This window comes from Solea solea, chromosome 5, assembly GCF_958295425.1.
Source record: "Solea solea chromosome 5, fSolSol10.1, whole genome shotgun sequence".
NCBI lineage: Eukaryota > Metazoa > Chordata > Actinopteri > Pleuronectiformes > Soleidae > Solea > Solea solea.
Genome location: NC_081138.1, coordinates 21,375,294 through 21,388,704, shown reverse-complemented (window position 1 = coordinate 21,388,704; position 13,411 = coordinate 21,375,294). Strand labels below are relative to the sequence as shown.

At 40.5% G+C, this 13,411-nt stretch overlaps 2 protein-coding genes across 6 annotated transcripts in view; both read left to right on the top strand.

Annotated features, from left to right (window-relative positions):
• The first annotated feature begins 177 nt into the window (after window positions 1-177).
• Window positions 178-13,411, top strand: part of LOC131459087 (CD82 antigen-like) — a 39,417-nt gene continuing 26,183 nt past the window's right edge. Inside the window, exon 1 of the mRNA XM_058628512.1 lies at window positions 178-189. The gene's annotated coding sequence lies outside the window, so the exon portion shown is untranslated. The remainder of the gene's footprint in view (window positions 190-13,411) is intronic.
• On the top strand, window positions 2,919-12,436 carry kmt5b (lysine methyltransferase 5B). Of its 5 annotated transcripts, none has more exons than XM_058628503.1 (10): window positions 2,919-3,120; window positions 5,377-5,634; window positions 5,721-5,868; window positions 6,026-6,191; window positions 6,287-6,396; window positions 6,576-6,742; window positions 6,848-6,867; window positions 6,976-7,112; window positions 7,379-7,578; window positions 8,336-12,436. In XM_058628503.1, the coding sequence occupies exons 2-10, from the start codon at window positions 5,466-5,468 to the stop codon at window positions 9,805-9,807; spliced, it is 2,589 nt and encodes an 862-aa protein (XP_058484486.1). In that variant the 5' UTR covers window positions 2,919-3,120; window positions 5,377-5,465; the 3' UTR covers window positions 9,808-12,436. The 5 variants fall into 5 exon arrangements, with proteins under 5 accessions (XP_058484486.1, XP_058484489.1, XP_058484487.1 ...); XM_058628504.1 differs by lacking the exon at window positions 2,919-3,120 and adding an exon at window positions 3,155-3,291; XM_058628505.1 differs by lacking the exon at window positions 2,919-3,120 and adding an exon at window positions 3,436-3,676.

Below are 13,411 nucleotides of genomic sequence, written 5' to 3'. Positions count from 1 at the left end.
TTTACTTATGTTTGTTGTTATTTCCACTGTCTCTGTTGTAAATGTAAAGCTTTAGGCTGTAATTGCACTTTATGTATATCTACTGTCCTGTTCCTACTGTTTTTGTTGTTTGAATGTAGCACAGGTGGATCCTGATGAAACTTTGTTTTATTTCACAGTGTATATGGTTTGAATGACAAAAAAACCCACTTGACTTGACTCATTCTCCTCAACCTCCTTTGACACCATCAATCACATCATTCTCCCCTCCTGTCTACAAGTCTCCCTCAACACTGGTACTGTCCTCCCCTAAAGGTCATATCTCTCATACAACAACTGCACCTCCTCTTCAGCTCCACTGTCACAGGGCTCCCCCCAGGGTTTGGTCTTTGGTCCTCTTCTGGTCATGTATCAAATGCTGTTATGGCCTTTGTTTCTCCTGCTATGCCAACAACCTGTCTCCACTGATTCCATCACCACCATAACCTACTCCACCCTAACCAAGTGCATTACAGAAATTAAATTATTAATGCTCAGTGTTCAATTCCAATACGATGCAGAGCAGATTCACTTTCATACGTGACTTTTAATGTCTTGCATCTGACTTTCATGTAAATGATATGGCTTCACTCACTCATGTTGCATGGCAAAGCATTATCAGGTCTATTTTGCAGGTTGGCCTTCAGAACTTTCGATATTTTGGTTCACCAGTGACTGCAGATTGGTTGGCTGCATGTCCATGATGCAAATCTGTCTCACTACATACCCAAATATGCTCTATTGGATTTGAGTACGATTAGAGTCCATTTGAGTCCAGTAAACCCTTTGACATGTTCAAGAAACCAGTTGGAGACAGTTTGAACTTTGTGACATCACACATTATCATGTTGGAATCAGAAGTTGAGTACATAATGTGGTCATAAAGAGATGGACATGGTCAGCAACAACACACAGGTAGGCTGTGGGGTTAAAACAAATTTCAGCTGGTAGTTCATGTTGTTTACATCAAATTCTGACGCTACCATCCAACTAAAAAAACGCCAATGCACGACAGACACTATAGTGTGGTAATGTGAATGTTGTCTTCTACTGCCCACTTAGTAATGTGTGAATACAATAAGGTTATAATGTTTGAAAAAAAGTAATTCACCTATCTTTCTGGAACAGTATGTTGTTCAGTTTTTATTTAATACTGATCATATTTGCCATTTTATATTCATTATTAAAAAGTCTTGCATCTGACTGTATGTACTGTGATGGAACCTGGTATTAATACCAGCTGGGGGTCTATTAGGAATGCCTTTGTTGATATCACATCAAGGTCATTGGACACAGGAAGAAAAAAAACAACAAGGAAGGAATAACACCAGGTACCTGGCAGAAAACAAAGAGACACCACCTGGAAAATATGACGTCTTGGATTCCTGTGTTGAGGCCCTGAAAAACGAGACATGAGTCACTCCATCCTGGTAATGTGAACATCAGTGGCGTGCCCTACTGACTGCCATTTATTTGTAACATCTAAAGTAAAGCTTTGACTGCTCTGAGTTTGTGAGGTTAATATAATTATATTTGTGCATTCCAATCAGACACTCTATTGGATAATTAGAAATCAGTATCACCCAAATAAAAACTATAATTTTTTTGGTCCACCTTTCAATTTATTAAGCTATTTATCACCAACACCTGATCAGGTTCCTGTTGCCTGAGAAACGTACCAAAGACTCACCGGGATCAAAAAGAGAAAACAAAGCAATACCTTGGTTTTGATTTAATGGAAGCACAGGACAGTTTTTATCTATAATGATAGGAACAAAAACCTACAACTGCTGTTTATTTGTGCATATAAACTTCTTACTTTATTCTTTTTTGAGTGTGTGCCCTGGACAGAGATCCGGGTTGGGTGAGCCTTGTTTGTCCTGGACACAAGCAAGGGGGGCTTCAAGGAAAAAAGGTTGGGAACCACTGCTCTAAGGGATGGCACATAATAGGTCTATTTCACTGCTGTGAGCGGGACAGTGATTGGACAAATGTGGCAAAAATGTCACTTCCAGGGAAGCCCAGCTTCTCCCGAAGGTGTGGGCAGGCGCGGCATGAGGCTTCTGCATAATGATTGGTGAAACTGTCTGAAAGGTGGCGCCAGTTCTTGACTGACAACGTTGCAGAAAAATACACAATAGTGGAGCCCTTTCTGCCTCAGTCCTGTGTGGATTTTGCGAGGGATGTCTGTAGACAAATAACTGGTCGCTGTGTGTTATTTGCTCGGCGATATAGACCATTTTCATTGGTAGAGAAACACTGTAAATAAAAACACAATTATAGCATTTCAGTTTTACATAATTATTGTGTTTCCATGTTCTAGCTGTTTATTTTCAGAATGTATGTACCTGGGCCTGAAATTAGCTCCCCCTGTTTCAAAGGTGTGTGAGAATGTGGAAAATTATATACTAGTGGTGTCTGTCCCACTGGTGCTCAGTAGGTGTCCTTTTAATTTTTGCCCCTGCCCTTCCAAATGTCTGTGCAGGCCACTGGTGAAAATATTCTTCTGCTGACTCCTCAGGAATGAATAAACTGTAAAGAACGTTACAATATGTTATTATATTTTATCGTTTTAAAAGGGGGGTTCTGATGCAGCAGTAAATACAATTCCTAATCATTTTCGTTCTCAGCTGATAATATGGCAGCATGTTTTGTCCTGACCACTGATTAGTAAATAAAATGCTAAAATGTTTAGAAAAAACATGTTCACTTGTTTATGCAGCACTACTTTTGTGTACATCCGACATTTACTGCCTCAAAGTAAGACTTTGCTTTCCGAAAAGTGTTTCAATATCAGCTGTTAAAAAGTAGTCTTTAATGTCCACCGGACCATTTCCAGGCTGTTTCATGGAGTGGTGTCTCACATTTTCGGCCGCACGGGTGAGAACGGCTGCGTATTTGATGGGTCTATTTTCTTCGGGATGGCTGTGCTACGCCTTTCTCTCTCTCTCCCCTGTGCATGGCCGCCATCTTGAATTTTAATGTTAATTTCTTTTTAAAAAATGTGTTTCCTGTGATATTTTCGTTTGGGCTGTCGTGCCAGATTTGGATTAGTTTGACGGGGTGGCGTCTCGTCTCATCGCTGAAATACAGAGTCACCCTGTGAGTACCGTGTGTTTGTTGTGTTTCTGTTGTCGACTCGGGACATTTAACGCCTCCAACGCGTGAAAATGCTCTGGGCTCAGTGCTGTTAAACTGCCATCTATCACGATCAATAACATCACCCATACCGAGCCGACGACCACTTGCCTGCACTGGTAGCTACAATAAAAGGTATACACAGCGTCACGGTTATCCAAATTAACTTTTAATGGTTGCAGGCGAGATATTTAGCCTGCTAAGCTAACTAATGACTTCCACATCAAACAACCCGAGCTAACGCGGTTAGCCGTGGTGCTCTGCAAGTAGGTAGCTTATGGTGTGCTAGCATTACACTCCCAGCGAACTATCGACAACTGTCACAGATTATTTGAGCGACGTAATCAGAGTTAAGTCGTAATTTGAAGAAAATACTAACATTAAGTATTAACGGGCCAGTGTGGTGTTTAACTGACTGTGCTAGCCGACCGTGAAGCTAATGTAGCAACCTGCTGAAGTTAAGTTCGATGCTAGCAAGCACAAGCGGAGGAGCGCGTTCATTTGCGATAATTCGCCGAAGGTTTGTGCTCTTGAAATCACGAGACATTTTAACAAGGGCTGGCTAACGTGCTGTTATTTCTTGTTGACTGTTTGCACTTGAATTGAAAAATAATGGAGTCGCTTGAGATGTGTGATTGTATTGTGGTAAATCGCCAAATACCGCAGTCATCTTCATTTCTATGGTGTATTTTTGTATTTGACGCGTACATTTAGGTTATATCTGATGTCAGCAGCCGCCATACATTGACGGCATATTGCTGGAGTGTACTACAAGCTAATAACCACATATCCCTGCTACTGCCTTTGGTTGCTAACTCCATGCTAACGCAGCGAATGGGTGGAGAGAGAGCAGTTGTTAGCAAACAATGCGCTCTGTATTGACAACTCGGTACAATCTCGGCCTCATCAGTTGGTGTGGCCTTCTGAGTTTCCACTGCCTTTCCTGATCCGTGTGGCGTGCTGTGTCTCTACCGAGGCTAACGTTAGCTTCCGAGCTAAGATGATAAAGAGTTTATGCATAGATGGTCAATAAAACAATGCCTCTCACAACGCATGTTCACAATGGAAATCAGATGTGTAACCGGTTTTATCAACGGTGCACAGAATCTTTGCTGTTGGTGCTGTAGAACGCGAGCGTGATGTGACACGTTCGTGTGATTATTTTGGTCCATAAATTAGCACGATGACACTTTTACGTTTTGGATGAGACGTTGCTGTTGCACTTGACTGTAAACCGGTTCAGTTTTAGGGGTTACCACTTAGCGGCGCTGCAGTATCAGAATTATTTTCTCAGGGATGCCTGTCTCCAAGGCTGTGTTTACAACACTGGTCCATCTAGATTATGCTGTTCATGTTTGACTGGTTACCCCTCTCAAAGTTTGACGGCAGAATATTATACGGACGATAGCTGTTATTTACTGGCACCATACTTAATGTTGACACATTTTCCACAGTGTCTGGCAGAGTTTAATGTGATATAACTTGGTGCTGTTTAGATTGGGAAGTGTTACTTTAAGTTTACTTTCACCTCAGAGCTCCAAAATAGTCAAAACTACTTCTAAAACAAAATAATCAGACTCTATGATATACTGAATTTCTGACCATATCTTAGTAACTGTATCCAGAGTTCCGATTTAGTATAGATGGATAGAAAGACATAAGTAGATTGTTAGATATCTATACTCTTGGTGTAATGTGTGTTCTCAGGACAATGAATTAATAGTGCTCCTTTTAGATCTGGACAATATCCAGGGAATTGGGTCAGGTGGGAGATTTTAAGGGTCAGTTGCATTCACAGTGGCAGGAGAATGGCCAGAGTGTCCAGGTGAGGTGAAGCTATAGGAGGCAGAACACTAGTTAATTTGCTTGCTGTGAATTATCCAGAGCTTTTCTGGACTCACTCTGACATCATCTGGAAATTTGACCAGGGAGATGGAAGGAGAGTTCTAGAGGGTAATTTTGCAGACCTTTGCAGCCTCACATGCATCCCCTGCACATATTCATAGGAACATGTTCGAACTTCAGTGCAAGTCTGTAATGAACTTCAGACAGAGAAAGTTAATTTCTTGTACTAAGTTTCCCCCTCTGGTCTGTGCTTGGTCATATATCTATCTCCCCATTCAGACCAGTTTTTGATTAGTATTTATAAAGCTTGTATTGCATAATAAGTTTATTATTTATGCATCAAGTAAAGTTAGCTGTTTTTTGCTGTACCTCCAGATTTCAAACTTGAGGCCACAGTCTTCCCCACCCAAGAGTTCTTCCTCAACTCATAGACTAAATGCAACTGAACCAGGGGGCTTGTTGGCATGAAGTGGCTGGGCGAATCCAAGAACATGGTATTAAATGGCAGACGACACAGAAACAAGGTGACCAGCGAGCAACCAGTGAGCCAGAGCCAGACCCGCTCCCAGCATTCACAACGAATGTCCTTGCGTCAAAATAAAGCACACCCCAGAAATCGAAGATGTAGCCGCAGTGAGTTTAAAGGGTGTCTTGTTAATTGTCTCGATAAATTCACAAGTTTCATTCTTTAAACTTGTGCCTGTGTTTTTTATTTACAGGGTTTAATGCAACTAATCTAGAGGGAGAAAGGCGCTACGTGCCCTCATCAGGAATGACTGCCAAGGAGTTGTGTGAGAATGATGATCTGACAACAAGCCTCATCCTGGATCCTTACCTAGGCTTTCAGACACATAAAATGAACACCAGGTCAGCAAATTCATCATAGTGAAATTGATGGTGGTGCAGACCATTCAGTCCTGTCAAATAATTTTCACAGATGTGCTCAGATGTTTGTTTCTTGAGTTACATTGCATTATATTTCTGGTTTTCACACAAGCATTCTGTTTTTGTAACATGACTGCAGATTTCGACCAGTGAAGGGGCGACAAGAGGAGCTGAAAGAAATCATTGAAAGCTTCAAGAAACATGACAACTTGGAAAAAGCTTTCAGAGCTTTGACAACAGGAGACTGGTCCCGGAATTTTTTTCTCCATAAGACGAAAGCCCAAGAAAAGCTCTTCAAGCAACATGTAAAAAAAAAAAAAACAAACACATCAGCATTATTTTTTTTGTTGGCACCACATGTAACCAAGCAACCAGATAACAAATGTCATGCTTTGCACAGGTGTTTGTATATCTGCGAATGTTTGCCACCGACAGCGGCTTTGAGATTCTTCCCTGCAATCGCTATTCATCTGAGCAAAATGGAGCTAAAATTGTGGCAACAAAGGAATGGTGAGGCACTGCTGTGATCAGATATCTATACCTGTTGCTGATTGCAGTCTGTAACGTGATTATTCATCATTGTTAATTATCTCTACTAATGAATCGGGGAGTACATATACGGATACATTTTTTAGAGGTAAACGGAGAAAGTCAGGTTACTGATGTTTTCTGTAATTATTGTTTTACAGGAAAAGAAATGATAAGATTGAGTACCTGGTGGGCTGCATTGCTGAGTTGTCGGAGATTGAGGAGAAACTGCTACTCCGACATGGCGAGAATGACTTCAGTGTCATGTATTCAACCCGGAAGAACTGTGCACAGCTCTGGTTGGGGCCAGCTGCCTTCATCAATCATGGTATTGGTCAATGAAATATTCAGTGATTTGCTGTTTTTGATACATTCTGTGACACTGGAATTGGCAAGACTGTGTAACTAATCTTTCTCCTCTCTTTGTTTTTAGATTGTCGTCCAAATTGTAAGGTAAGTTCCTTTTTATTAAGGCCTCTGAAGGAAACAAAGAAATGATCAAATCAGTTATTGTGTCTGATGTGAAAAAACATTAACCATCAAGTGTTTGTTTTGTTTTAGTTTGTATCGACAGGGCGCGACACCGCCTGTGTGAAGGTGTTGAGGGACATTGAACCCGGAGAGGAAATCTCATGTTACTATGGAGATGGTTTTTTTGGGGAAAACAATGAATTTTGTGAATGCTACACATGTGAACGGTAAATGCTATTTTAATGAGATGATCATTGTCATTGGATTTAACATAGTAAATTAGAAAACATTTTTTCGTCTAACTAAAAAAATAAAAAAATTGAGAAAACATTTTAAAATTTACTGAAAAGGAGTAAGGGGTAACGTTTGTGATCAACACATTTTAGTCCACTTTTCAGTGATTTAAGACTTGAATGTTAAAATGAGTAAGGATTTCTCCTGTCATTAGTTTCTCTACGAGTTAAAAACAATTTTTTTGTTTGTCACTGAGCAGACGGGGAACTGGTGCTTTCAAATCCAAAGCTGGATTGCCGGTGGAAGTGCCAGTGATCAACAGCAAGTATGGGCTGCGGGAAACAGACAAGCGTCTGAACAGACTGAAGAAGCTCGGGGAAGGAAACAGAAGCTCAGACAGTCACTCTGTAGGCTCACACACTGACGTAGACTCTCAGGAAATGCCAAAAACGCATCAATGTAAGAGTCCATTAAAACTGTCTTATGATTTCAACGTGCTGTCATGCGATGTCAAAAACGTTTATTTTATACACCTGCCCTGTAACATACATATAGGTAGGTTTTATTGCATTTCTGCCAATAAACAATCTTAGACACTGGATCTTTTTAGATAAATAATCTGCATGTGTAATTAAAACACCAGAACACTAAAGTAAGTTTATCATATGCATGTGTAATTTATTATTTAATGTGCCACAGCTAATAATGACGATAATTGCATGCATTTTAATACTGAAGTATTGTTCAATTTATGTGACACCTAGTGACAAGTAACAGCGTTTTCCTTAAAATATATGCTTTACCCCACACGTACAGCTTTCTCCAACAAGAGGCTAATGTTTGTGTTACTTTGGACTCTGACATGGGAAGTGAGCAGTTTACACAGAGTTTACACACAGAAAAGCAACTGTTTTTATGTCAAGGCACACAGAAGTTGTTAACTATTTTGTGACTTTTGGTGTTTGGAATCCTTCGTTCAGATTTACCTCAGCAACACAATTTTACCAAATGAGGCAGCAGAAGTCCAGCATTTCCTGTGTCCCTTTTCCTGTGACTTTGGTGTGGCAGAGTTGGTGGTAAAACCTTCTTCTAAAACATGTCCACTTTTTCTTGGTTAAATATCTCCACAGATGTATATGAGGGCTGTTTGGTTTGTTGTCAGTTTCTGACACAGTTCAAAGTGCGTAATATTGATTTGTTATATTTTTCTTTCCAGCTGCCAGAAAAAGAACATCATCATCATCATCATCATCATCTGGCCTAAAGTACAAAAACAGGACTCAAACAAGACAGACTTTGTCCAGAGCCCTTACTACCTCATGTTCAAAACAAGGTCGTGTAAACAACAGGGTACCAAAGAGACTAAAATCCCAACCCAAGCCGTCACTCAGTAAAGTCCAGTTGCGATGTCGCAGGAGGGCTGTAGAGCCCAAGGTGTGGGTCAAAGGAGAAACTTGCCAGCTGGGTCTCAGGGACTCAAAGGTGTCGCTGTGTAAAGGTGTCACCGTCAAAAAGGAGAAGGGTGGACAGGAGGTGGTGCAGCAGATGCCCAGCCAGCGGGGCTGCCTCACCCGCCATGCTGCCAAGGAAAACGGAAATCTACCAGCTGTTCAAAGCAGTGAGGGTAGCCAGTGTTCAACATACAGAACTCGCAGGACCACGAGGACCCTCACAAAAGCCCAAGAAATGGCAGCTGGTGTTAAGCTAGAGCCCAGCGCTATGGATGGCTTGAGTCCTGTCCCTGGTGGAGTGGTCATTAAAACAGAGCCGGCTGACATGGAGGAGTATCTCCACCATGGAGTGGGAATGGAGCAGCAGGTGTTGGACTCTGGCTGTGACAGGAGAGGCTCCTGCACCAGGCGGAAACGGCCGTCACGGATCAGGACCGAGCAGGCAATTAAATGCGAGAAATCTTATGGCGAGCCGTTCATACCTGTGGCTGCTGGCCACGCCACTAATTACTCAGACTGTGGGAACGTGCTTTTGAGCTTTGCAGAACGACATAGAGACTATAACAGGGTTGCCAATGGCAGCAAGTCCCTCCGCAGGGACAAGGGTAAGAGTAGCTGTCGGTCACAAGAAAAAGGGAAGAAGAAACGCCAGATCACAAGGTATGATGCGCAGCTGATCCTGGAGAACAACACGGGCATCCCCAAGCTCACGCTACGCCGGCGGAGGGACAGCAGCAGCAGTAAGACCAACGATCCCATTGTCTCATCCAACCACTCTGCCTCTACGGTCAACCCCGCAACTTCCAGCAAAATTAGCATCAAGTTCAGCAAGGACCACGATAAGGACAAAGGCTCATACATAGCCAAGCTGAACAATGGCTTCGCTCCTGTTCACAGTAACTCTACCAAACTGAAGATCCAGCTGAAGAGAGACGATGATGCTCGTCGAATATCCCACAGCAGGGCAGAGCAGATGTCCTATAACAGGGACATGGCTCCGAGCCTGGAGGCCAGGAATGGTGGACATCGGACCCAAAAGGTCTTAGCGGACCCTTCATCCGACGAGGATGACGAGGAAGAGGAGGATGACGATGATTACTTTGACAATGAGTTTGAAGACGATTTCATTCCACTCCCTCCTGCAAAACGGCTTCGACTCATCGTGGGCAAAGACTCGATAGACATTGATATCTCCTCCAGGAGGAGAGAGGATCAGTCTCTGAGGCTCAATGCATAAGCTGTGGAGCAGGTGGCTTCACCTCTCCCTGTAAATAAAGACAAAATGCTGATCAACTGTTGTGTTGATGTAAAAGAAGTACAGTAATTTAAAAACAAGAGAATTGCTGAAAAATCAAGAATCTGAATGAACGTTTCTGGCTCTGTTAACCTAAAACAAAATCTCTGTTCTTCACTTCAGATGTCTTCATTATGTGTCATTTTAGTTCTTAGCTTGACAAATTACTTTGAGTAAGCAAAGTACTTCTCACTATGCTAAAAGTAAAATCCACCAAATTCCCATTTTTTTCCGTCTTTGGTTCGAAGTGAACAATGAGAATTTGTTTTAAGGTCAACTTTTCGTTCAAGTGAATGCACTTGTTTTCATAATGGACATGGATCATGTAGAAAGTGTACAGTACGGTGACTATCCCCTCTGTCTCATAGGCAGGTTTTTATTGAAGTTTTTATTTTTGTCTCTGTGATTTTTCGTATCAAACCGTGCAGAACACACACACACACACTGTCATTGATCTATCTGGAGGCATTAATAGGTCAGTTCATTTGGAGTCCAGGTGCCCTGTTCCCATTATCCCCCACATTAGTAATCATTCACTGTATTAGTTGAATGAATTCATTTAATGTGCACATAGAAAGCCTTGTAAAAACAGAATCTATTAAGTTTTATATTATGGACCAGCATTATGTTTATGTTCAAGGTCACTGGCAAAACTCACATTAAAGAGTGAAATAATCCAGATGTAAATAGTTTACCTACATAATTCAAATAAACAAAGCACACAAGGTTTTCTAATCAATTATGATCAGATATGGACATTACACAGACCTTTGTTTTGTTTTTTGGGGGGTATAATGGTAACTTGGCACATAATCCACATCCTACATGCTTTTTCAAATATCAAAAGTAATTTACAGAAAGACTGGACAATGTCCCTCATGTCAACTCAAGTTCCAAGATCAGTGGTTTCAGCTTTTTAGTTGAAATAAAAATGTGTCAAAAGTCTTTGTTTTCAGCTTCAAATGTGAGTAAGATTTGTTTATGACTATATATTGATCCTTAGGCTGCACGTTTCTAGAATTGTTTTTTTTTATATAATTTTATTTCTTGCAATTGAGATCACTTTTCCCCCAGTCATATTAGACATTGTTTTCTTCCAATTAGTGATGTTCTCTTTTATGTTAAGAGACACTTCACTAGTCATTAACCATTAAATGACAAGATTAAAATGTTCCATTTAGAACTGACAAATTTCTGTGACACTTGAAAATGACAGGCCAGTTATTACATGAGTAAATGACCGTATCAACGCCACACACCTGCAGCTGCTGTGAACTCCCTCTCTTTCGCACACAGACTAGTGCGTAGATTTATATTTAAGTTGTGCGAGAGTTTGTCACCATTGCCATAGTTGCTCTGATGCAAATTAGATTAAACTATCATTAATAGGCAGGTCTTCCTCACTGACACTGGTTCAGTTTGGTCACTGTGAGACCTGCAGAGCGTATGTATGTTTTTTAACGTTCACAACGGATCACAATTATGAACATCCCAACCATTTACAAATATGTTAATCTTTTTATTTAACGCTAACAATAATTTAATAGCTTCTGTCTCACTTATCCACTTGCTCTGTGCTATTTTCTGCTGCTCTTCATCACATAGGGTAATGCTGCATTGTTAATGGTTTCGCTTATTGAGATGCTGTTGGATTTCTAGAGATGCAGCGGAATTGTCATTTCCAGTTTAGATCGCATATAAGTTTTATTTTTTAAATTGTGCAGTCCTAATTGATCAATAATTATTATAAAATAATTGCTAGTCGCAGCCATGGTTATTTCAGGGCTGGAACTAGTGTTTTTTTTTTTTTTGTAAATTGTGGTGAGCATTATGATTTATTTTCTCTTTGGTGCTACTTTTTATTTCTGTGTAACTGTGTTGGTAGATGATGGTGGCAGCATTAACCTTGACAGGTCAGTTCACGTCACTAACACTTTTACCTGTAGCCTGTTTCAGTTGTGAACTTGTACTTTTTTTTGTTACAAACATTAGGTGCCTTAACAAAGAGCATTGACACATTTAGACCAAATTTGTGAATTAGTCAATGAGTGAAAATGGAAAGCCATCTGCCCCTGAAACACTGACACAGTTAAACACCTATAAACTGTCAGTCCTTCTGTATATTATTTAATTTTGTATGGATATGGATGAACTGCCCAACACATCAAGGGATCAACAGATTGATTGTTAACCCAGGTTTCTTGTGTTAATATGTACTGTTCATATCACCAGCTAATCACCGTCTGACCCTGGCTCAGTGTGCCCCCTCCCCTTGTCTGACGTCTCCATCCTACACTGTTACTGTTCCAGGTGTAACGTCTGTGTGCTCTTTGTCCAATAGACGCTGTCCAGATTAATAATTTGATTCAAAAAGAAAAAAAAGAAAAGGCAAAACAAATGTGAATAGATTGCGGACATTTTAGCGTCTTGCGTGGGTAGTGGGAAACATGTAAAAAGAATTAAAGTGGGTGGTGCATATATTGTCCAATATGTAAATCATGTGAACACATCTTGTACTTATTTAACAATTTTGAATACTTGAAAACTATATAAAGTTTCTTTGTGACTCTTGTTTCCTGAGCCTGTTTGATGTTTCATAGATTGGTTCTTGTAAATATCTAAAAAACAAGCTGTGTTTAAAATTCATCATCTATTCCAACACTGATTCTATCTGAAGTTGCAACAATTGCCTGGTCTGTCTGATCTGTTGCAACACATCTAGCTGCTAGTCGAGAGCTCAGCACCGTGCTGGTACTGGCACCTTTCATTTCTCAGCAGATGGTGCTGCTGTGGGATTGTCAGGAGGAGACCTTCCTCCTGTTGATCTGATCCTTGATCCTTTTGAGCTGCAATTTTTTTTTTTTGGAGAAGCCATGTCATCATTTTGTTACAGCAAACTGCTTGTTGCTCATTGATTTTTGGTACGTCTTTAGATTCAACAATAAAATTTACCCTTTTTTTGTGAGATAAACTATGACAATGGCACCACTTGGCACTGGAATGACCATTTTGGCCATAACTGAGAAGCCCAAATTGTGCCCAAAACACAACATTAAAATGAGGATCACAAGATTATGAATAAATCAAATGTATTTCCCCAGAAATACTCATAGTCACTTAATGAAGTGCATCAGGAGTGGCACTTGGTGTTATTATGCTACTGTAGCCCAGCTGCTTAAGGCAGAGGTCTCCAACTAGTGGGCCATGGGTCACATGCGGCTTACCTCTGAAGTTATACCGAGTTATATCTGCATGTTTTTTTAAATTATATAATAGTTTCATTATTGTCAACTATATATAATTCCATATCAGAAGAAACACTTTTATTTTGAAAACACAAATGATAATATGATGGGAGTATAGTGATATAATTATAAACTCGCATTGCCCACGTCTGCGTTACAGTCACTCTCCCAAATTTGTTGACGTTTTCTTTCACTTGACCGCCCCCTACTGACCAGACTAGCACATTTCAAGTTATTTTAATTTCTCCTTCTTTACCATTCTAATGCTGTTTTAATTTCAGTTGCTTGTCTTAATCATGTAA